The 21,813-nt window shown below is 43.5% G+C and overlaps 1 protein-coding gene across 1 annotated transcript; it reads left to right on the top strand.

The window, feature by feature from the left end:
* The first annotated feature begins 518 nt into the window (after window positions 1-518).
* hdlbpb (high density lipoprotein binding protein b) lies at window positions 519-21,761 on the top strand. The gene is made up of 28 exons (XM_080898303.1): window positions 519-651; window positions 2,095-2,174; window positions 3,941-4,042; window positions 4,289-4,440; window positions 4,625-4,840; window positions 6,340-6,546; window positions 6,779-6,994; window positions 10,765-10,971; window positions 11,706-11,813; window positions 12,131-12,235; window positions 12,466-12,544; window positions 14,656-14,795; window positions 14,885-14,989; window positions 15,102-15,215; window positions 15,288-15,374; window positions 15,484-15,615; window positions 16,365-16,583; window positions 16,668-16,889; window positions 16,982-17,200; window positions 17,454-17,595; window positions 18,098-18,225; window positions 18,314-18,418; window positions 18,515-18,649; window positions 18,961-19,104; window positions 19,189-19,368; window positions 19,450-19,566; window positions 20,306-20,464; window positions 20,554-21,761. Exons 3-28 carry the CDS (start codon window positions 3,967-3,969, stop codon window positions 20,644-20,646), a joined length of 3,807 nt encoding a protein of 1,268 aa, XP_080754429.1. The 5' UTR covers window positions 519-651; window positions 2,095-2,174; window positions 3,941-3,966; the 3' UTR covers window positions 20,647-21,761.
* Window positions 21,762-21,813: the final 52 nt, after the last annotated feature.

The raw sequence follows: 21,813 nt of genomic DNA on the forward strand, positions 1-21,813 counted from the left end.
ACCATGGCATTCATGGATGAAAATTTCCAACCACAACTATACCTAACCTGTTTTAGTTTAAAGTTTGACCTATTGAAAATCCATAATGTTAAGTTAGCTTACAAACAAATAACTTAATATCCTTTAAACACGATTTACATACACACAAAGTGACATTTATCTTATTTGGAAAATTCAAAAAACAAAAAAAAAAACAGCAGTATTTAGTTGTACGTGATCGTTTTTGCACTCCAGGTCAGACATTTGTAGACTTCAGGAAAAGTATGATGCGCTGACTCCTGAAAAGCATGCTAGCCATTATGAATGAGAAGTAGAGCCGGTCAGTTTGATGGACGTGAGAAGCTGCAATGGCTAATAACATACAAACATTTTTTTAAATTACTTTTAACCAATCAGAAAACTATATGCAAATATCATGCGGTTAAATTTCACAGTCAAATGAGCTAAGTGAGTCTAATTTCACGAGGACCTATTTAACTGGGATGCTCGTGCCGCTCAAAGATACTGCGGCATTTCCTTTATACTCGTTGAGTCGCAGCGCTTGGTTGGTATCACTCCGCCGGCAGAGGAAATGCTCCTAGACCAATCACATCTGTGTTTACACCATCACCTGTCAAACACACACCCTCTGGTAGATTTTCTCTTTGAAAGGTAGGATTTCTAGGTTTATTTTATCTTTACTTTTTAATGCACATATGAATGCATTGGGGGAGTTAAAGTGTAGTTACGGTGGCGATAGAGTCGGTTAGCCTGCAAGCGACAAGCAGCCGGGGATAGCAAGGTTAGCGTCCCGAGAGCTAGCGTGCTGGAGCTGGTTATCCGTCCGCCTGGCTTGTTTTTTAGCCGATTATCAGAAAGTCCTTGCGCCTAATCATGTCTGGCTGAGGTCGGCGCGAAGCGATGCGTGTTAGCTCAGCGAAAGTGCTTACTAATATTTTGAGACCTTTAGTTTGCTTTTAACCGATGTTAGTTAGTTAGGACCAGCCGTGCAGTGCGTCCTCAAGCTAGCAAGAAATACATCAGTCGGCTGGAGAAAGGTGCGTTTAGCGAAGCTGTTAGCTAGCACCGTGTACGGCTGCCTTTTTTATTTAGCTGCTGCAACTGATAGTTATTACGGTGCTCCTATTTCCTCCGTTTGTTTCTAGTTTTCTCGCCTAATGTTAGCAAACTAACATCGTGGAAGCAGGTGGTGACCCACAGTGGGAGCCCGTTTAACCCCCACAACCCTCTGCGTGCTGCGAAGCATCGCCACCACCATAACGGAAAGCGCATCTACTGCCAAAAGTCCCGCTTTTAAAACGTTCACTGTGGTAAAAAAAAACACTTGTGTAATAGCTCCAAAATGTACCTGAAGTTAAATGACCCTAGACGGTTACATTACATTGTAACTCCATTAATTATTGCTGCTTCATTAATGTGTAAAGACGCATTTAGCGAGGAGCTAATTTCAGCTGCTTACATTACTGTGTCTCGGATAGTTTTATCTGTAAGAGTGCTGCACGTCCATTATTTATAAGCTCTTCAAAAGATTGTTTTTATGTTTGCTCCCACTGTGTAAAGTCTGAGGGTATCTTAAGACCCCACTGCCACTTAAGTATCCCTTTTATTTCCCCTTAAGTAACGTCAGTGTTAAAATGGTATTATGCTGTAATTGCTCTTTTAGCTTGTTCCATCCCGCACAAATATGATCCTGAAATATGACATTTAAAATGGCACTGCTCCTGTATCTGACCAGCTGGTTGCTGTTGGACTAAAGCTATTAAACACACTTTCAAGAGACACTGCAGCTTTGCTTACAGGGCAAAAAAAAAAAAGTAGTGGGACATCTATTTTTTTATTTATTTTTTGTCACATGTGGTGTTTGGAAGCGTTTGCTCTCAGGTTTCCTTAGCTGTTGAATTTGTGAAATCTCAGAGGGAGGATTGTTAGAGAGCAGAGGAGAGGGAGGGAATTGAGGAGGAGAGTGAATCAGCTCGAGACGGTATAAGGTGCAGTGCAGTGTGGGTGTTTACCCAGCCTCCGTGCTGTAGAGCTGTTTGATTTACCTTTGTTCACTTTTACTCTTTCTTTTTATTTTCCTTCCTGTGCATCCAGGAGCTGAAACACACACTCACACTGAAGCGCCTACGGTAGCCGCTAACTGGACGGACTCTCTGGCAATTGACCTTTTGCAGGTAAGCCTGGGCTCTCTTTCTACAGTTCTGGCAGACAATACTACTTCTGAATGATCACGTCCTCCACAGCTTTGTCTTTAGAGGGTACAACTGCTGGATCATTTGCAATGCGGGTGGACTTGAAGAGCTTGGTTCATATGGCATCCCTGAGAGCACACAGTCACGTTTAAGGAGAGAAAGCTCGACTGGAGAGCTTCATAGATGTTAGATAATAAAACAATAAAAAAAACCCAATCACTTACATTTTTATCGGAAAGATAAAAAACAAAACAAAAACTGTCTTAAAACAACTCAACAAAAGTTGTAAGATTAACTTCCTCAGCTGCTAATTGGACTCATAAATGTGTGCTTGTAGTATTCACTGATTTTTATTTTACTGCTCTGTTGCCATAAATAAAATAAAAATTCCCCTTAATCACAAGACTGTATCAGTGTTCCCAAAATGCACAGTTACAGAGTTCAGTGCCTGCCACCCCCTCACCCCCACGTCCTCACCCCCTCGCATAAAGAACTTTATGGCTGCAGCAAAAATAAATGAAATGATATGTTTCTCCTCAATAACATTTTATCTCAGATTACAATAGAAGTACACTACATTTTAACATTCTTTCTAATTCAAACTGCATTCCTTTAATATGTTAATATTTATACTTTAAACTGCATAAAGTGTATGACTATCTCTATAACTCATTCGAAGGCTTGTCCTTGAGTTTCTGGACATCGCAGCAGAAATGGGGTGCTGTCACCTTCTCATGTGGTCGGGGTGTAGCTTTAGCCTGCTGTGGGTGTAAATATACTGTGACAGCAGAGGATGCTGATGTTAAACATGGTCAAAGTCGCAGCATATGTGCAGCTAATCCCTGTGAGCTCAGAGAGTCTTCAGAAAGCTTAAAACTTTTTATGAAGGGCAGCCAATCAGAAGAAACGTGGCTTAAATGGAGGATGGCCTCAAAGTGAGAGGAGCTAAAATGACTTAAAATGACTTGTATGTAGTGGATTAACTCAAGGGCCAAATAAGTATTATTTGACAGCTTCTTTGAAGGTTTTGATTACACATTTTAGAATACTTGTAGCAAGAACGAAGTGCTCTTTTTATGCCACTTAAGTTCATCGCCATCTCTTTGCTGTCCACTGTGTGTGTGTTAAATGCAGAGGACAGGCTGCAGCTCGACTTTAAAGACCCGCCAAAACAGCGTCTTTATTTATGTGCTGCTAGATAAATAGATGTTTTTAGTCTAGTTGTGCATGAACCCCTCGAACCTTGAGTTAGCAGAGATCTTGGAGGTCCTGTGGGTTATGTTTTGGACTCACAATCCTATGGGACCCACTGTTGTGATGCGAGCTGAGCAGATCTGACCTGTGATAGTGCATCACGAGGAATGTCCGCAGCAGTTGTCTTGGACAGCTCTGAGCGTTTGACCTGTGATAACCCCGTCCCCGAGGCTTCGCAGCACTGTGTGTTTATCTGACGCTTGTTAAGTGCTAATTGGAGCATCTCAGGTGCAGCGTGCAGCATCTCAGGTGCAGCGTGCAGCATCGGTGCAACGCGGCAGAGCCACAGAGGGAGTGTGGTTCTTCAGGGCCTTCTCTAAGCAGTCCTAGAGAGCACAGGGAGGGAAACAATGTGAAAGCAATTTGATCGTAGTTAGTGCTTTATCAGTCTGAGATTTCATGAAAACACAGCAGTGCGTTTCCTCCTCTAAGGTTCTGATTTATTGTTTTTCTTTAAAAAAAAAAAAATCAATATTCCCATGTTTCCGTTTCAGTGGAATAGTGGAATAAGTCTTGAACCATGAGCTCAGTGGCAGTGTTGACCCCGGAAAGCTTTGCAGAGCATCGCAGTGGTCTCAAGGACCAGGAGATCACAGGTAACGACCTGCACCTTCCCACTTATTTTTATTCTTGCTAGAGTTTTCCCCTCACGAGCCCAAACTAGTGAGCAAATTATTAGCCCAAGTTTAATGTGTTTAGATTTTCTGATATGTGCATTATGTGTTTTTGACACAGGCTTATTTTTATTGTTGTTTGGTATCTTTGTTGTTAACAATCCTTCCCTACACATACTGTTTTCTTACTCCTTCCTTGCCATTTTTATCTTTATCTCTCTGGGCCAGGCTGCGTCCCGGAGGATGAGGCCTACATCCCTACCTATCTGGAGGCCTTCCCTCCACTGCCAGAGAAGGGAGCACCAGGGGAGAAGGCTGGAGAGCCGCCTTCGGCATGGGGGAGCAAGATCAGACCCATCAAAGCCTCTGTCATCACCCAGGTGAGGAGCCCACTGTGGGGACTGTTAAAAGTGAATGAATGCATTTCTCAGCTCTTTTAATGATGATGGCTGTAACTGAATTTAGCCTCAAGCCTTTTAGCTGCAGTAGAGCTGGTCTAATGAAAGATGCATGTTCTGGGAACAACAAGCAAGAAAAAAACACTTTCAACTCGTCTGTACCCAGGTGTTCCACGTGCCCCTAGAGGAGCGTCGTTACAAGGACAACAGCCAGTTTGGGGAGGGCGAGGAGGCCAAAGTGTGCTTGGACATCATGCAGCGAACGGGAGCGCACATCGAGCTGTCTCTGGCCAAAGACCAGGGCCTGTCCATCATGGTCACTGGCAAAGTGGACTCCGTGATGAAGGCTCGCAAAGAAATCGTAGCTCGATTGCAGACACAGGTAAATGCACTCGTACTACTCATAGTATAATTAAGTGATCTGGATTTGGAAAATATTGGGAGGATATACATATATGTAATTTTTTACTTTCTGTTTGAAAAGCTGGTCAGAGTGTGTACAAGTAATCAATGTGAGCAAAAAGTTATTAATGCTCTAACACAGGGATGTTAAAGTCATTTTACATAGTGGGTCAGCGTAACTGCCCTTTCTGTCAGTATAAAGAGATTTAACTCAACATATGAGATGGTTACGTTTAATTTTTTTTAAAGAAAAAATAGTACGTGTGAGGTCCTCCTCGTTGTAAATGTGTAAAACTCTGTTAGCTCATTGCCCAGAGTGTGCTGTATTTATAACACATACAAGAAAAACAAAAAGTTCTAGTAGATGCTGGAAAAAGTGGAACTTTTCAGTCATTTAATTGTTCACCTATTACCAAACTCTTTGGTGTGGAATGAATGACGCTGCAGGTGGAAACTTTATCAGGAGGAAAATCTGCAAATCTTAAGCCAATAGTTTGATACTTTATTGATACCGCAAGGGAAAATTTTTTTCATTTGTTCAAAATCGATGTACTCCTGTTATCTGAAGCCTTCCAGTGGGCCGGATTGAAGTCTTTGCTGGGCCGATTCTGGCCTTCAGGCCTTATGTTTAATACCCCAGCTCTGTACGAAGTTAAAGAGACAGGATATCCTTAATATGGTCATCTCAGGTACACAGCGTTGGCCGCGAGCACAGGAGTTCCATCTGCCTGCTGTTCGAACCTCTTGTTTGTGAGGGGCAACCAATCAGAAGACAGTCTGTTGTCAGTATTTGTGCAGTGCAGGCTTTACATTTGTTATTCATTCTTGTGTGACTTGCAAAAACAGTGAAACCTCTGAAACTCAGATAAACTTAAACCCGCAGCAAAGAATTTGAATACGCAGCCATCTATCTTTGAACAAAAATCACTGTGAAACAGAAACATCAGAACAGTGTAACCGGTGGCTAAAAAATGTTTTTGTTTCGCTCTGCGTAATGTTGAAACGTGATCCAAAGACACACACGGAGGGCAAATACCGGCTGCGGCTCGAATAATCCTATCAGGCCAGTTTAGGACAAAAAGTTGAGCCGGAAAATGACCATCAGCTCCCAGGGGTGGCCTTTGTGCCTCAGCAGCAAACATGCTGATTTCCACTTCAGTTGGTGCACTGAGCTGCAGTTACTGGTTGAAAAAAGTGCAGAGGCTCTCTGTTCTCTTTTCAAGGTCGAATGCTTTTTACCAAGTTTAAAGAAAACTTTGATAGTAGGAATTTTATGTCATCCTGTTACTTTCCCTGGTAGATGATGACTATTAAAAAAAGGTATTTTCTGTACATGTGCACAAAGCTCCACCAACATTAGAATTAAAAGGGATTTCTGTGGCTGTTGCTGTACCCTGATAAATAAGAAGGCTTATTTCCATTGGGAAACACTACAAATCTAACTTACTTGCTCCTGAAAACTTTCTCCTGCTCCTCTAGGCGTCGGCAACGGTCGCCATCCCCAAGGAGCACCATCGATTTGTCATTGGGAAGAACGGTGAGAAGCTGCAGGAGCTGGAGCTGAAGACTGCCACCAAGATTGCTATTCCACGCCCGGACGACCCCAGCGCCAACATTCGCATCACCGGCACCAAGGAGGGAATTGAGAAGGCTCGCCATGAGATCCTGCTGATCTCTGCTGAGCAGGTCAGACATGGGTGGGTGGATAGGGGGGTGGGGGTTGTTTTAATAACTAATTTCTGCTCAACTGAAACTAATTGGTCTCGCAATGTGAAAAGATGCACAAACAGTAGCATTAGGAACTAAATTGTTTCTTACTATTCAATATTGAATCGTGTTGAACCATCACCATGACGTCACGTTTGATCGACTCTTCTGTCTGCCGTCGTTCTCCTGCTCTTCCTCACCCACTCACCAGGACAAGCGCGCGGTGGAGCGTCTGTCCCTGGAGAAAGCCTTCCACCCCTTCATCGCCGGAGCCCACAACAGGCTGGTGCAGGAGCTGAGCCTTGAGACAGGGGCCCGCATCAGCATCCCACCATCCAGCCTGCCTAAGGACGAGATCGTCATCACCGGCGAGAAGGAGGCGGTCGCGCTGGCCGTCAGCCGCATCCGAGCCATCTACGAAGACAAGGTGGGACTGTTTTCCAGAGATTATTCATGCCCCATCCTGCAGACATGGGACATGAGCGACTTTAAGTCCTCTTAGGTCAAAAATCCCCCAAAAATCAGATGCCCTGTTATGTTTACATTGAGTTAAAAGGTCAAAGGTCATCTCTTCCTCCTTTCAAACTGCCCAGACGATCAGCAGATCGAAACCCAGACCTTTGTTGGCTCGACACATTTTCATATTTAAATTCGTATTTTTCAATTGTATTATTTCTTGGTAATACTAGTCTGTGTTTGTGGAGCGGCTGTCTGATCACATTTGACTACCAAAGCATCAGTCAAATGTGGTACTCGAAGAAACAGAGACACGTGTTTGAGTTAAAGATAACAGCTAGGTGCTCTGGGTGTGCTGAATTTAAGCCTAATTTAAAGGTTTTGTAGCATTATTTGTTGACTAGACAAACTTTAAACCTCAGATCCATAGAAAATTGTTCAGAATAAAGGAAGTCAGCGTTGAAGATGGATTAAAGTCAATCTTTGTAATGGCCTGAACAGTTTTCACTGATTGCTTTTAACCAAATTTAGAGAGAAAGGGAAATTTTCTTAAAGGCCATTACTGTCCGAAGCGATTGAGCCAGAAAACGACCTCCACTGATGTCTGCTGCTTGGTGGGATCATGTATGGTTGTAAATTGTACCCCCTAGAATTGTGACCTTTCTGTACCCATGATGCTGCCTTTTTAGCATTTTTTTTTTTAAATATTGTTTGTATTAGTTGATATATCTATTCTTTATTTCTGTATTTTATAGATGTGCAATGAGCTGCTGTATAGCCACCTTTACCCAATAAAAGCAGGTGTAACAGATTTATATAAAAGGACAAATGTCAGGTTCTTTAAAATAAAAAATTCAGCTTCTTTAAAATATCCATGTTAAGCGGGGTGAGGGTAGAGCAGGGCGATATGGCCAAAAATATTTATCACGATATACATTTGAAAATTTGCGATAACGATATAACTGACGATATAATTGATGCGAGACAAAATACAACTCCACAACATTACTAGCGCAAAAAGACAACCTTCCATTTATTTTCACTTAAACAAGAAGCTAGTTTTTATGTACATTAAAGCTTTATAAAAATGTAACAGTGCAAATGCAAATTCCTTGCTGAAAGTTTAACCAAAAGGCATTTCCAGTAGAAATGGGCTGACATATCCTGAGCATAACCATGTATAATATCCACTGAAGTTAAAAAGAGGTGCTTTGCAACATTAAACTGTAGTGTGCAGTACGTATTTTTTGGACCATAAGGCACATTGAGCTAAACAAAGCAGTCAGATAAATCAAACTTTATTAAACTCATTCTTCTTGCTTCCTCCACTTCTGTACCATTGATTCATTGATGTTGAATTCTCTGGCAGCTGCTCTATTCCCATGTTGTTGCAGTATATTAATGACTAACCTCGTATTGTGGATGGATTATCTCAGTTGTTCTCCTGACTGACGTTTGGTCCGTTTACAGCATCCTGCCATGCGATTGCATTTGTCTCTAACCATGAGGAACCTTAGTGTTCATCCTCCAGCTTCACTGTTTATGTTATGCTAACATAGCTGTGTCGCTAGCGATCACGTAGCACATCATTATATACCAGCTAGCCCAACTTCAGTAACCCTACAAACGTCACTGCTGTTTAGTTTCCTGTCTTCATTTATGTTGGAAGTGATAGCAGAGCTGTACGTTTGAATTTTTTCAGAAATCTCTCAGTCAGAACATGCTATATCATGTTTAGGTAACTAGCGAAACTAGCGAGCTAACTTTCGCTAGCTTCCTGCTAACTTCTAACTCCGTTAAATGTAATAAATTTTGTTTTCATGGATGCCTGGAAGTTAAACTGAATTGTTACACCTGGTAAAGCAGCAATGCTGATCGTTTTATTAAAGATGAAAGAATTTAGACAGTTTTTAACTCTAAGTGATGCTGCAGTGTTGTTTGACCTGAATGTATACGGAGTTTAGGACCCAGATTACTCCCAGATTTAAGAGCATCTTAGTCCGACAAATACGACAATAACAACGGCCGCTTGCATGTTCTGCAAAAAAATGTGCTTTGTTGTGTATCTGACGGATAAACACCAAACCAGTTCCACATCACTGAAGTTGCACCATTTTTACAAACCAATTCTGGATCATCTGTTTCACTCAACAATCGGCCATGTGCGTATGAGAACAAAGGCACTGCGCATGCGCGTTTTACTCATATTCTATCGCGATATAACGTTATACCGGTATTACCGTGAACGGTATAATATGGCCCAGCCCTAGGTGAGGGGGGGTTTAAGTGTGTCATTGGTTGTGCTGTTACAAACGTTTTCACAGTTATGCCTTTGTTTGTGTACGCGCTCAAAGTGAAGCGTTTCTATGCCGACAGCATGCTAGCGTGTGGCTGTGAGCATTCATGTGACTATTTCTCTGAGCTGCTGTTCATGTGTTTCAAATTCATGACTGGCTCATTGGACATATGGGAAGCTGAGTGGCTGATTGGAAATCATCCGATTCTGTCTGCTCCATCAATGCCTTTCTTTTTCCTCTTTTTGTTTTTGTGGTCCACTTGTTTGTGTCATTGACCTTAAAATACTTAATTTGCATCAGTACTCATGATGACGTGTTGTTGTTTTGTTGTTGTTGTTGTTGTTTTTAAAAAAAACACAGAGTCAAAAATATCAAGCCAAAAATATAAAATAAAGACTTTCCGTATATGTCAGGGGCCTTTTGGTCAGAGTAAAGCAAGTTCGGTCATCACACTGGTCCTGTGCGTCTTTGTGTCTTGTCCAGAGAAAATTTACATGACAATATGCAAACTATGCATGTGCGTTAGATTTCAAGTGGACTTGCAAGCAGTTTAGCAGGAATAACGACTCCAGCTGCATTTGTCCTCAGAATATAATCAAATCTTTAAGATTTTGCAGAAATCCAAACAAAGAACAAAGAAAATGATAAAAATAGGATCACATACTTAATAAAGGGGAGTCTCGTGTTTGTTATTTTCATGCATGATTTTTATTTGCTTTTTTCAGTCGTTTGTGCCAGTTTTTTCATCCGGGCTAAATTTGCATTGACATTTTAGACGCTCGGGTGTTTCTGTTACCCCGAACGACTCGCTGTGGGAAAGCAGCGCGCGGTTTAGTTTAGGGTTTTACTGAAGGACACGCATGACTGCAGGCAGCTCAGTGTGGTTATTTTGTTTCACCAGTCGTGTTTTACTTGTTCGCTCCATCTCATGAACCATAAAGCTAATCTGTACCAAAGGTGTTTGATTTAATGTGTTTCTGTATTTAAGGAGGTTATTTAGAGTTTGTGCATTATCTCAACTTTAAAGAAGCTCTGTGAGATGGATGGGTGAAGCAGAGGAACTGCGTGTTTGTAGCAGATGAGCTCCGATGATAGGCAAGCCGGAGATAATAACGGGAGAAAATTGGATTTCCCCAGAGAACAACAGGATGAGAATGCTAATGTCATTTAGTGCATATATATATGATTAGCAAAAACAAATGTACTTTCTCTGCTGCCTTCCCACTTTCATCTGTCAGTCACCCTCCTTCTGTTCCCTTCTCCTTCCCCAGGGTTATGTCCGGTCTTTCTGTTACTTGACTTTTCCCATCTCCTTCCTGCTTCCCTGATTTCTTTCTTCTTTCTGTCTCCTCTTATGTTTCCATCCATCCCTCAACGAGCTTCTCGATTTACCCACATCCTCTCGCCACGATTGTCTTATCACTTGTCCATGTCCTCCTCGCAGAAGCGGAAGACCACGACTATCTCTGTGGAGGTGAAGAAGTCTCAGCATAAGTACATCATAGGTCCGAAGGGCAACACCCTGCAGGAGATCCTGGAGGCCACGGGGGTGTCGGTGGAGATGCCTCCTCTGGACTCCAGCTCAGAAACCATCATCCTCAGAGGGGAGCCTGACAAACTGGGACCAGCACTCACACAGGTCTACGCCAAGGTGAGAACACGAGAAAACTGTAATTAAAGGACAGAGATGGGGATTGCATTTTGCTTAATGTAATTAGCTTTTGTTATGGCAGAAATGTAGGGAATAAAAGTCCCTGAAGTTGCATTTACAGGGTACATCCAAGAGGTACTCAGACGGCCTAGATTTCCTTTTTTTTGAGACTTTATGTTTAGATGTATTTATTTTTAATAGTTCAGAGCAGCAAGATTAACAACCTCAGCAAGTACATCACATCCACATCTTTACAGTGAAAGAAATTGGGAGAGTTGGGCAATGATTAATCTATATGTAGTTTATCAATATTAGAGGCAAACATTTATGATGGATTTGTTGACCAATCCAGAAGTCATATAGCAACATCTGGTTTTAAGTCTTCCTTTAAACTTTGGTTTTGGGCTCCACCAGGTCAGGATACGTACTCCACCTCACCCTGTGTCTGAAACAAGCTGCTTTAGCTTCCGTGACCATAAAAGGAAATCCGTGGTGAGCTGAAGTCAGCTCGGTACAAGCATTGGAGACTGAGCGTGTAGAGTAGTCTGAAGCCTGAGCTTTGGCTCACAGGGATTACTTGCATGTACACTGATCTCATTTTAAATATTTAATATGGAAAGAAGGAAAAGCCCCATATAACCCCTTTATTTTAAGTTGCAACTAAGCCATTGCAGAAAAACTATTTCTGTGATTTGTCAGTGCAAACATGGTTTTAATGTTTTGTACCCGTTCAGGCTAAGAGCGTAATGGTGGTGGAGGTGACTGCCCCCGCCTGGCTGCACCGCTTCATCATTGGCAAGAAAGGACAGAACATCGGGCGGATCACACAGCAGCTACCACGGGTAAGGAAAGGAGAACAAAGAAGGCGTGGGGTGATCTGAGGTAAAAGCCAGAGATAACACAGAAGTCTCACATCCTGCTCCTGCAGCGTGACAGAAAGCTTTGTGGGGGGAGGCTGTGTTATGGCAGCAGTTGTTGTGCAAAATGGGACCAGTAAAGCAAAAAATGCTGGACAAAACACAGACAGAGAAAAGTGACTGCGGAGGACACTTGATTTTAGAAACTTGACGTCAGCTGAGATGAATTACAGCATGGAAGAATCAACACAGAAGGGGAAACGTCCTAACTGGCTTGCCTTTATTCCTGTCTGTGTGTGTAGGTTCACATAGAGTTTACCGATGGCGAGGAGCGCATCAGTCTTGAAGGGCCGACGGAGGAGGTGGAGCAGGCTCAGGCCCAGATACAAGAGATCATCAAGGACCTGGTCAGTGCAGACACACACGTACACCAACACAACAAAGCTACGGTAGACATGACGTGTATTGTCTTCTGTCACTGAAAGAAATATTGCTGTGTTGGACAAAGCTTTGGAAGAGCCGCACACACTTATGGTTCGGTAGACCCGAAGAGAGATAAGAGAGAATCACGTTTGATTGGTTGAGTGTTGGTTCACATTTATAAATCCAAATCTCCTTTTTCTTACCCGGTGTCCAGCTGGTGAGGATGGACTACACCGAAATCAACATAGATCAGCGTTTCCACAGACACCTCATCGGAAAGAACGGAGCCAACAGTGAGTCGATCGCTTTACCCCTGACCTGAAAACTAAACTGTAGCAAATCTGTCATACTCCCAGGTGGAGCCCTTGTTGCACCTCATTAGTTTGTCTCCCTACCTGCAAAACTAACAAAGAATATGTTTTTAAAAGTGCTTTTATTTCATGTTTTATATAATGGTAAAGATCATTTGATCCACACATATCGATGTATTTAGATTTTTCCTGTCAGTCATTCTAGTTGCTTTTAGTTTAGATAATTCAAATGCTGCCTGGGGTAGAATATTTAATGGAAAGCATCAAATTCAGGGTTTTGAGTGATTTTTAAACTGAAAAGTTGTCATGTGGCTGTCGCTGATCTCAGACTTCCTGCAGTGTTTGTGTTGTAAAGCAGGGAACTGGATTGTGAGTCATGAGTCGGGTGTTAGTGACCTGATTTTCATCATGAGAGCTAGTCTTTGATAACAGATGTCAGGCTCTTACCTACAGCACATCAGTGTTCTCCAGCAGGTTTAAAACTGCTCCATCTTTGAGCATGAATCCTATCTGGCTGTTAAGTGATGACGTATGAGACCTGCTTCCAGGTCCAAACTGCGTCCATTAATGCTGTTGTGTTTTTAACATGTTTTAATGCTTTGTATCTTGTTCTGTTTAATCTGAACAAGCCCCTAAAAATAGTCAATGATCTCTGTCGGCCTCTCTGAGTTTTTATTACCACTATTCATCTGCAGCAGAAAAAGCTGAGTTTTTAAAACCTTGCGATGTAACTACGGCCCATGGTTTGCCACCAGATGTTTGAACAGGTTAGAAAAGAGTCATTCTGAGGCTAACGAAGACTTGAATGAGTACATGAAGCTGAGGATCAGGATTTTTGTCATAGCGAGTAATCCAAACCACGCAGCAGTATGTTGATGACCAACCTCGTGCTGATGATCGATCGTCTCAGTTTTTCTGAAGTTTGGTCAATTTTCAGCATCTTTTTCCTGCCTTGCATTTGTCCCTAACAATCAGGAACCCTCATGTTAATTTTTTTGAGAGGAAAAAAAATTTAGCGTTCATCCTCCCACTTCCCTTTGCTCAGGTGTTTATATTATCCTAACCATAGCTGTGTAGCTAGCCACCACGTAGCACATCATTATAGCTAGCCCAACTTCAGTAACCCCACAAAAGTCACTGCTGTTTAGTTTTCTGTCTTCATTTATGTCCAAAGTGATAGCAGAGCTGTACGTTTTAGTTTTACAGAAATCCCTCAGTCAGAACCTGGTATATCATCTTTATATGAAAGCTAGCGAGCTAACTCCCTGCTAACTTCTAACTCTGTTAAGCTTCATTAATCCTGTTTTCGTGGATGTTAAACTTAATTGTTACACCTGGTAGAGCAGCCACACTGATCATTTTATTAAAGATGAAAGAGTTTAGACACTTTTTAACTCTCAGCGATGCCACGGTGTTGTTTTGAGTTTGGACCTGGAAACGTCTGAAGGTGGATAGACGCTATGAAACATGGATTTAGCTTCTAAAGTGTCCTGCAGAAATCTTTTCCATCCTTCATTTCTTTATATCTTGTTAGATAAATAGGAAATGGTTGCAGCATTTTATTAAAACGTGCAAACATGTACTATATAAGACAAAACAGAGTTAGTACAATTCTATGGAGCTTGAACTTATGTTTATTCTACTACTTCAGGCTTGGATGAATGACGAAACATTTCTCCCTCTCAAAACACTGCATGTAGATAAAAAGAACCAACTTTCAAAACCTTTTGGACACGTTTTCTTCTAAACATTTTAAGAGAAATAGTTCTCTATGGACTGATTCTTATTTAGCGCTTTTTGCTCTCCCGGATCCTTCAAAGCGCTTTATGCAACATGCCACATTCACCCATTCACACAAGCACTTTCTTCTCTGCTTTAAGTGGTTACCAGCTAACACTGACACACATTCATACTCCGATGGATACTTGTCCTGATGTTTGTTTTTTAAATCATGGTCTCCTTTAGAGTATTAGGGGCAGTGAAGCAGGACATTCTTCAGGTTGTGTTTCAGTGTGAGTGTGCCGGTGTGAGAGTGGGTGATGTCAGGTTTTCACTCTTATTTCATTTCTGCTGTTTTCCCTGTATCACTACAGTAAATCGTATCAAGGAGCAGTACAAGGTGTCGGTTCGAATCGCGCAGGATTCTGAGCGAAGTGGCCTGGTGCGGATCGAGGGAGATCCTAAAGGAGTACAGCTGGCACGCAGAGAGCTCATGGAGATGGTTCAGAGGATGGTGAGAATGGACTCAAAGCATAGGTTCATTGGTTTGATAGAGCCAGATGACATAAAGAGCTTTATTTCTTACGTTTTTGTCATTTCAAGGAAAACGAGCGCACCAAAGATCTGATCGTGGAGCAGAAGTTTCACCGGACAATCATCGGACAGAAAGGAGAAAAAATCAAAGAAGTTCGAGATAAGTTTCCCGAGGTGAACGTCCTCTGTGACCCGAGAGTTTGTCTGGCCTTGTCATCACCGTTCAATGATTTGTTTTGACTCAGCTGTAATGTAATTTGGTGATTATCATCTCGCTGCCTTCTAGGTCATTATCAATTTCCCCGACCCGTCGCAAAAGAGCGACATCGTCCAGCTGAGAGGTCCAAAAAATGAGGTGGAGAAATGCGCCAAGTTTCTCCAGAAAATCATCGCTGACCTGGTACGACCCTCTGTTTTTGTCGTCTTGCCTCTCCCTGTCCTCAGCCCTTACACAGGTTTCTTTCTCTCGCAGATTGAAAATAGCTTCTCGCTCTCCGTTCCCATCTTCAAGCAGTTTCACAAGAACATAATTGGCAAAGGGGGCGCCAACATTAAGAAGGTGAGATTTATTTTTTTTTACAGGTTCTGTCCAAATCTGACTCCTAAAATTATTAGATCAGAATGTAGCGTTTAAGACAAAAACTAACGGCAGACGCTCGCACTGCCAGATCCGCGAAGAGACCAACACCAAGATCGACCTGCCAACGGAGAACAGTAACTCGGAGATGATCGTCATCACGGGCAAGAAGAACAACTGCGAGGCGGCCAGAGACCGAATCCTCGCCATCCAGAGAGAGCTGGTGAGACATGGTTGCTTTTGGTTGATGCTTGAAGAGTTTTGAAGAAAATAGATTTTTAAAATCTACTTTCTTTTTGTTTCTTGGATGAATAATTTATTAAATCTTTCGATTAGAGTCATATCCATAGACGATCAGTGGAGTTGTTAACCTGAAAAAACACTCCTAACTTGCATTAGGAAAATCAGCGGGTTGCTTGCTGGCTTTAATCTTATTTTATATTTTAAAGAGTCGATATAAACTTCTTAAATAAACGGCATCTTTGCCATTATGGCAGTTCTAGACTTAAAAAGCAGAATTTAATTCTCCCTACACCGCTCGACTTTTTGAAACCACATATGCAGAGATGAACTATTAGATATGGTTCTGAGCCAAAATCCGGTTTCTCTTGTTTTTTTATCATCTCTCCAATCCCACAGAAGGGTACAAAATTCTCCAAAGTAATATTAAAAAGAGGAAAAAATGACAGTGGGTTAAGATTTCTTTGTTAAAAGAAGCTGGAGATATTATATCTCTTGGCTGGCCTGGGAACACCACCGTATCGCCCCAGATGAGCTGTAGGAGGTGGCTGAGGTTCCCTGCTCAGACCTGCCCTCTGCAACCCCAGCCTGGATGAGCAGCAGAAGGTGGATGGACTGAATATTTATTGGTTTCCTCTGTTGGGAATTAATTACGTCTTCTAAAATGTTCGTCTTTGTCGTCAGTTTTTAAACTGCATGAAAATCTCAGCCTGTCCCTCTCCGTCCCTCCAGGCCAACATTAAAGAGGCAGAGGTCACCATCCCAGCCAAGCTGCACAACTCTCTGATTGGCTCAAAGGGCTGCCTCGTGCGCTCCATCATGGAAGACTGCGGCGGCGTCCACATCCACTTCCCCTCTGAGGGCTCCGGCTCCGACAAGGTCACGATCAGAGGGCCCGTCGGTGAGGTGGAGAAAGCCAAGAAGCAGCTGCTGCAGCTGGCGGAAGAGAAGGTGAGCAGGAAAGAGCGAATAAATAGAAGAGGTGACTAAAAGTTTAAATACTTACATCCTCCTCCCATCCTCTGCCTTTCGCAGCAAGTAAACAACTTCACCGCTGAGCTGCAGGCCAAACCAGAGTACCACAAGTTCTTAATCGGACGGGGCGGGGCCAATATTCGCCGCGTCCGAGACCGGACGGGCGCCCGGATCATCTTCCCGTCGCCTGACGACACAGAGCAGGAGCTGATCACCATCGTAGGGAAAGAAGAAGCCGTACGTCAGGCCCAGAAGGAGCTGGAAAGTCTGGTCAAAAATCTGGTGACGACCTTTGTCCTACAAAACATCACCATTTAATTCATGTCTTGATTCTTGATTTTTCAAATCAACAATCTCGCCGTCTCCCTTTGCAGGACGACGTGGTGGAGGACAGGATGGTGGTGGACGTTCGCCATCACCGCCACTTCGTGTGTCGGAGAGGACAGGTGCTGCGGGAGCTGGCTGAGGAGTACGGCGGCGTGGCTGTGAGCTTCCCTCGCACTGGAGCGAACAGCCAGCGGGTCACGCTGAAGGGAGCGAAGGACTGCGTGGAGGCCGCAAAGAAACGCATCCAGGAGATCATCGAGGATCTGGTGAGAGACGGAAATCACGTAGAGACAAACGGTCGCTATCTGCACTCAGGTCAAAGCTGATTTATAAGAATCTGACTGTGTGAAAGTCACAGAAATGCTGTCAAAAGTAGCTGCAAGTTTTCTACTTTGGACAGACATGGATGTTATTTCAAGGACGCTTCAATAAGCTCATTATTTATAATTGGAATCGAACCTGCTCCCGGTGTGCTCACCTTTTGTGTTTTCTTCTTTCCTCCTCCTCTCTCTCGAGCAGGAGTCCCAGGTGACCGTGGAGGTGGCAATCCCTCAGCGCTACCATCGCGCCGTCATGGGCCCCAAAGGCTGCCGCATCCAGCACATCACCAGAGAGCACGAGGTGCAAATCAAGTTCCCCGAGAGAGACGACAGCGCTGCAGGTTAGAAACGACCCACGACGTGCACCCGCAGCTACGTCCTGCTGCTGCTGTGAAGATGTTGCCGCTGCAGAGGGGTTTATGTTGCAGTTTAGCACACTAGGTTAGAAATGAGCAGGCCTTTCTCAAGTTTCCTCCCTACCTGCTCATCTGTCCGCATCAACATTTAGAACAGCTGATAAAGGGAAATTAAAATGTCAAAGAAGAGACGGGAGAAATAACGGTCAGTCAGTGTTATGATTGTTGACGCTGCATAGTCGCACAGCACTGTGCACTTTCCCTGATGGCAACACAAACAAAATTAGCTGTTCCTAGCAGAGTCGGGTAGAGTGTAATTCTTCAATCCTTCAAGTTCCACCAGATCACAATCTATTGATGGCAGTGAGTCTGTAGCATGTGTAGTATTTCGTATTCTTTTACATGTATAAAAAAAAAATCAGTGTTTAAGAGTTGTATATCAAAATATAAACTTTTAATCCCTGTTTTTCTCATTGTAAACTTGCAGCTCAGGAGGTTTCGCCACAGGAGAACGGTGAGGTCAGTCCAGAGGCGGAGTTTGTGCCCCGCAAGTGTGACATCATCACAATCTCTGGGCGGGCAGAGAAATGTGAGCTGGCTAAAGCAGCCCTGCTGGTAGGCGCTATCTTCATTAAGCTGAGATGTGACGCTGTTTAATGTTCATTAATATCTCTGAGCACACGCTCTGTGACTCCTCCTTCAGGCGTTGGTGCCCATAACAGAGGATGTGGAGGTGTCTTATGAGTTGCATCGCTACATCATTGGCCAGAAGGGCATTGGAATCAGGAAGATGATGGAAGACTACGAGGTAAGGCGACACGCTGCTGCTCTCTGGTGCCATCTACTGGGACTTTCTATACCCGTGCTTTCCAAACGTGTGAACTTTGGGGTTTTGTGCACGTAGGTGAACATCTGGGTGCCGCAGCCTGAGAAGCAGCTGGATGTGATCAAGGTGACGGGCCTGGCAGCCAACGTGGAGCGAGCCAAACAGGGGCTGCTGGAGAGGGTGAAAGAACTGCAGGCCGAGCAGGAGGACAGGGTACAAGCACACACTGTGTCATGTTTATCATCACAGTTCAGTTTTTCATTTGCTTCTCGTGATCGTAGCGACAGATTTTCAGATTATTCATCATCCACAATCATTACGTCATCCATCCAGATTAGACAAACCTCTTTAAAAAACTTTGAAAGGGGGAAAAAATGGAAGCACAAGTTTAATTCTTAAAGTTAGGAGATTACCTCAGGGGTCATGATTTCCTGATAGCAGTGAATGTGTAGCGTGTGTAGTATCTCTTATTCTTTAACATGTATTTAAAAAAGAAAGAAAACAGTGGCTCTGTCTCCTCTCAGGCCCTGCGTAGTTTCAAGGTCACCATGTCTGTGGATCCAAAGTTTCATCCCAAGATTATCGGCCGCAAAGGAGCCGTCATCTCTCAGATCAGAAAAGACCACGACGTGAGCATCCAGTTCCCCGACAAAGGAGACGAGCAGCAGGTCCGTTTCCCTTTTTTGTCTTTTCCTGGCTCTGTGCCGAACCGTTCCCATTGATCACTTCAAATCCTTTCCTTTTCCTCCCAGGATCTGATCGTAATCTCGGGGTACGAGCGTAACGTTGAGGAGGCGCGCCAGGCCATCCAGCAGCTTGTCGCTGAGCTGCAGGAGATGGTGAGCCAAGACGTTCACCTGGACCCGAGGACCCACGCCCGCATTATCGGGGCCCGCGGCAAAGCCATCCGCAAGCTGATGGAGGAGTTCAAGGTTGGTTTGGATCGATTCATAGATCGCTCGTTTTGAAGTTAAACGAGGAAATGTTTGATCTTCACTCCTCTGGTTTCTCAGGTGGATATCCGGTTCCCTCAGCCCGGGTCGGACGAGCCCGACAAAGTGACGGTGACGGGCCTTCCTGAGACGGTTGATAACGCCATCGATCACCTGCTCAACTTGGAGGAGGAATATGTGAGTTCACTGAATATAAGACAGAGATGCAGTTACAGCACACGTCCTGCACATGCGGCTAAAATTCCATCCTCAGCAGTGATGAACAAACGCATTTTAGGAAAGGTCATGAAATATGAGATGATTGGGTTTTACTTTAACGGCGTTGCATGATTTTTAAAATCACAGGAGGTCAAAATGACCTCTTTGGCGGTTCTAGGGTTAAACATACCGAGCATGCTTCTCAGTCAAGCGCTAGCAGTCAGAAACAGGACGCGATCTAAGAACAGCAGCAAGGTTCAAAGCAGCACAGAGGTACAAGAGGAGACGACTTTGAAGGGGAGATCAGCCAAATTTAAATCTGGTTGTTTTGCTTGTTTTACATTTCTGTATTTTTAAATCTGTTTTTGTTGGATTTGAGGAAATATTCATGATATTAATGAACTCTGAGGTATAATAATCATAATTAAAACCCACCGATGAAAATGTGTTTTTCCAATAAATTGTGACAGAAATCCCCCCAAAAAACACTTTATCTGTTGCGGTTCGCGAGTTATTGTACCAGATAAAGAGATTTGTGGTATATTTGCAATCACGTTTCTGTTATTTTGTAACTATGTTTTAAATTTAATATATTGCTTTACATGCCTTCGGGGTAACAAGTAGATCCACAGGATCCCGGCCAGGAAATGAAAATCATTCTGACTCATCAACAAAGGCTGTTTTCAGGAGCAGTTTTCCTTCTGTTCATCTCTCTCAGCTGCTCAGCGTGACGGAGACAGAGACTTTGGCAGCTTACATGAAGCCTCCATCTCGCTACGGAGGGGGAGGCGGAGCAGGTGGAGGGGACGACAGCAGCGGGGGTCCGGCTAAGGGCTTTGTGGTGCGGGACGCTCCCTGGAACGCGGCTGGGAACAAGGTGGGATGTCTTAGTTTAATGACATGATCCTGTTGTTGGAGGGATGTCTGTGCAGTAAGGGCCCATCAGACCGTGTGTTTTCCTTCCAGGCTCCCGACATGAGCAGCGCCGAGGATTTCCCCACGTTCGGGACAGGCGTAGCCCCAAAGCAGGCATCGGCCTGGGGCCCCAAGAAGTTCTGAAGCTGTTCATCTGGAGAAAAACCAACAAAACTTCTGTAAAGTAGACGATGAGAGACAGAACAAATCTCAAATCTAATTGCTGCTCGCCTTCCCCTCCTCTTTAGTGACCTTCCTTTTGTCTCTCTTTCTCTGAACCACCCCTCCTCACTGTTCTCCTAACAACCAGCCACAATGAATTCTGGGAGAACTATTCCTTCTTTCTTCCTCCTGTCTCCCTGAGTACCTCCTCCTCCTCTTCCTTCCCCCGAGAGAAAAAAAACATTGAGTCCTTTGTCCATAGTTTTGCTGTCCTGCTCTTCCTCTCGGTTCAACCACTTTTGTTTGTTTGTTTTTTACTCCTCCTGCTTCCAGACTCCGCCCCCACCCCTCGACATCACGTCAGCGCGGTACATAAGAGAAGTTTGACTTTGTCAGAGGGCAGCGAGGAGGCATCCTCACGTACCTGACGCAAACCTAAAGAGAGGAGAGTGTGGTTTTGTTTTTTAGAGCGAGAAGAGTTTGTAAGCACCGACGACTTTTAAAGATTTCCTCTGGTTTTTACGAAGAGCTTTCTCATTTCCAGTTCGCTAATGTGGTGCAGTGGGCTGTATCCGTGCGTTGATGGGCTCAGGAAAGGTTTTTCCACCCATGAGTCTCTTTAAAAAAAAAAAAAAAATTATTTCCAAACTGGGAGCAAAAAAAACAAACAGCTGCTGTAGTTCTTTTTAAATAATAAGTCAGAAGACGTGGAAGTCCTGCACTGGTTGTTTTGTAATGAAGGTTGTTTTTTTGTTTTTTTTTGTTTTGTCACAACTGTTTTATTTATTCAGAAAAAAACAAAAGGAGCCATTTCATTTGAACTACTGTGACCATGCGTTTTTATAAAGCACTCGCTGTAGCTTGCAACCTTGCGTCTGGGAGTGAATGCTGTACGTCAGGGGTGAGAACATGTTACTAGTTGTTCGAAGTGTACAAAGAACTTTTCGCTATTTTTTTAAATCTGTGTGGGATTCTTATTCTTTTTGTTGTTGTCGTTGTCCTTCTTGTTGGTTTCTGGTATATTTGAAAGACTCTGTATGCGTGTGCGCGCGTGCAAGTTAAGATGTATATTTGAAAGAAGCTGAACCAAACTTTTACTTGGTCTTTGTCCGTTTGTCTGCTCGGAGCTCATCCTGGAGAGTTTTTCTT

The sequence above is a fragment of the Rhamphochromis sp. 'chilingali' genome (genome assembly GCF_963969265.1).
Source record: "Rhamphochromis sp. 'chilingali' genome assembly, chromosome: 1".
Lineage (NCBI taxonomy): Eukaryota > Metazoa > Chordata > Actinopteri > Cichliformes > Cichlidae > Rhamphochromis > Rhamphochromis sp. 'chilingali'.

Bases quoted from the DNA above. Each gene is read 5' to 3' on its own strand.
- hdlbpb (XM_080898303.1), top strand. From the start codon at position 3,967: ATGAGCTCAGTGGCAGTGTTGACCCCGGAAAGCTTTGCAGAGCATCGC. The intron at 4,441-4,624 runs GTGAGGAGCCCA...GTCTGTACCCAG, and splicing joins AAGCCTCTGTCATCACCCAG to GTGTTCCACGTGCCCCTAGA. The intron at 16,890-16,981 runs GTGACGACCTTT...CTCCCTTTGCAG, and splicing joins AAAGTCTGGTCAAAAATCTG to GACGACGTGGTGGAGGACAG.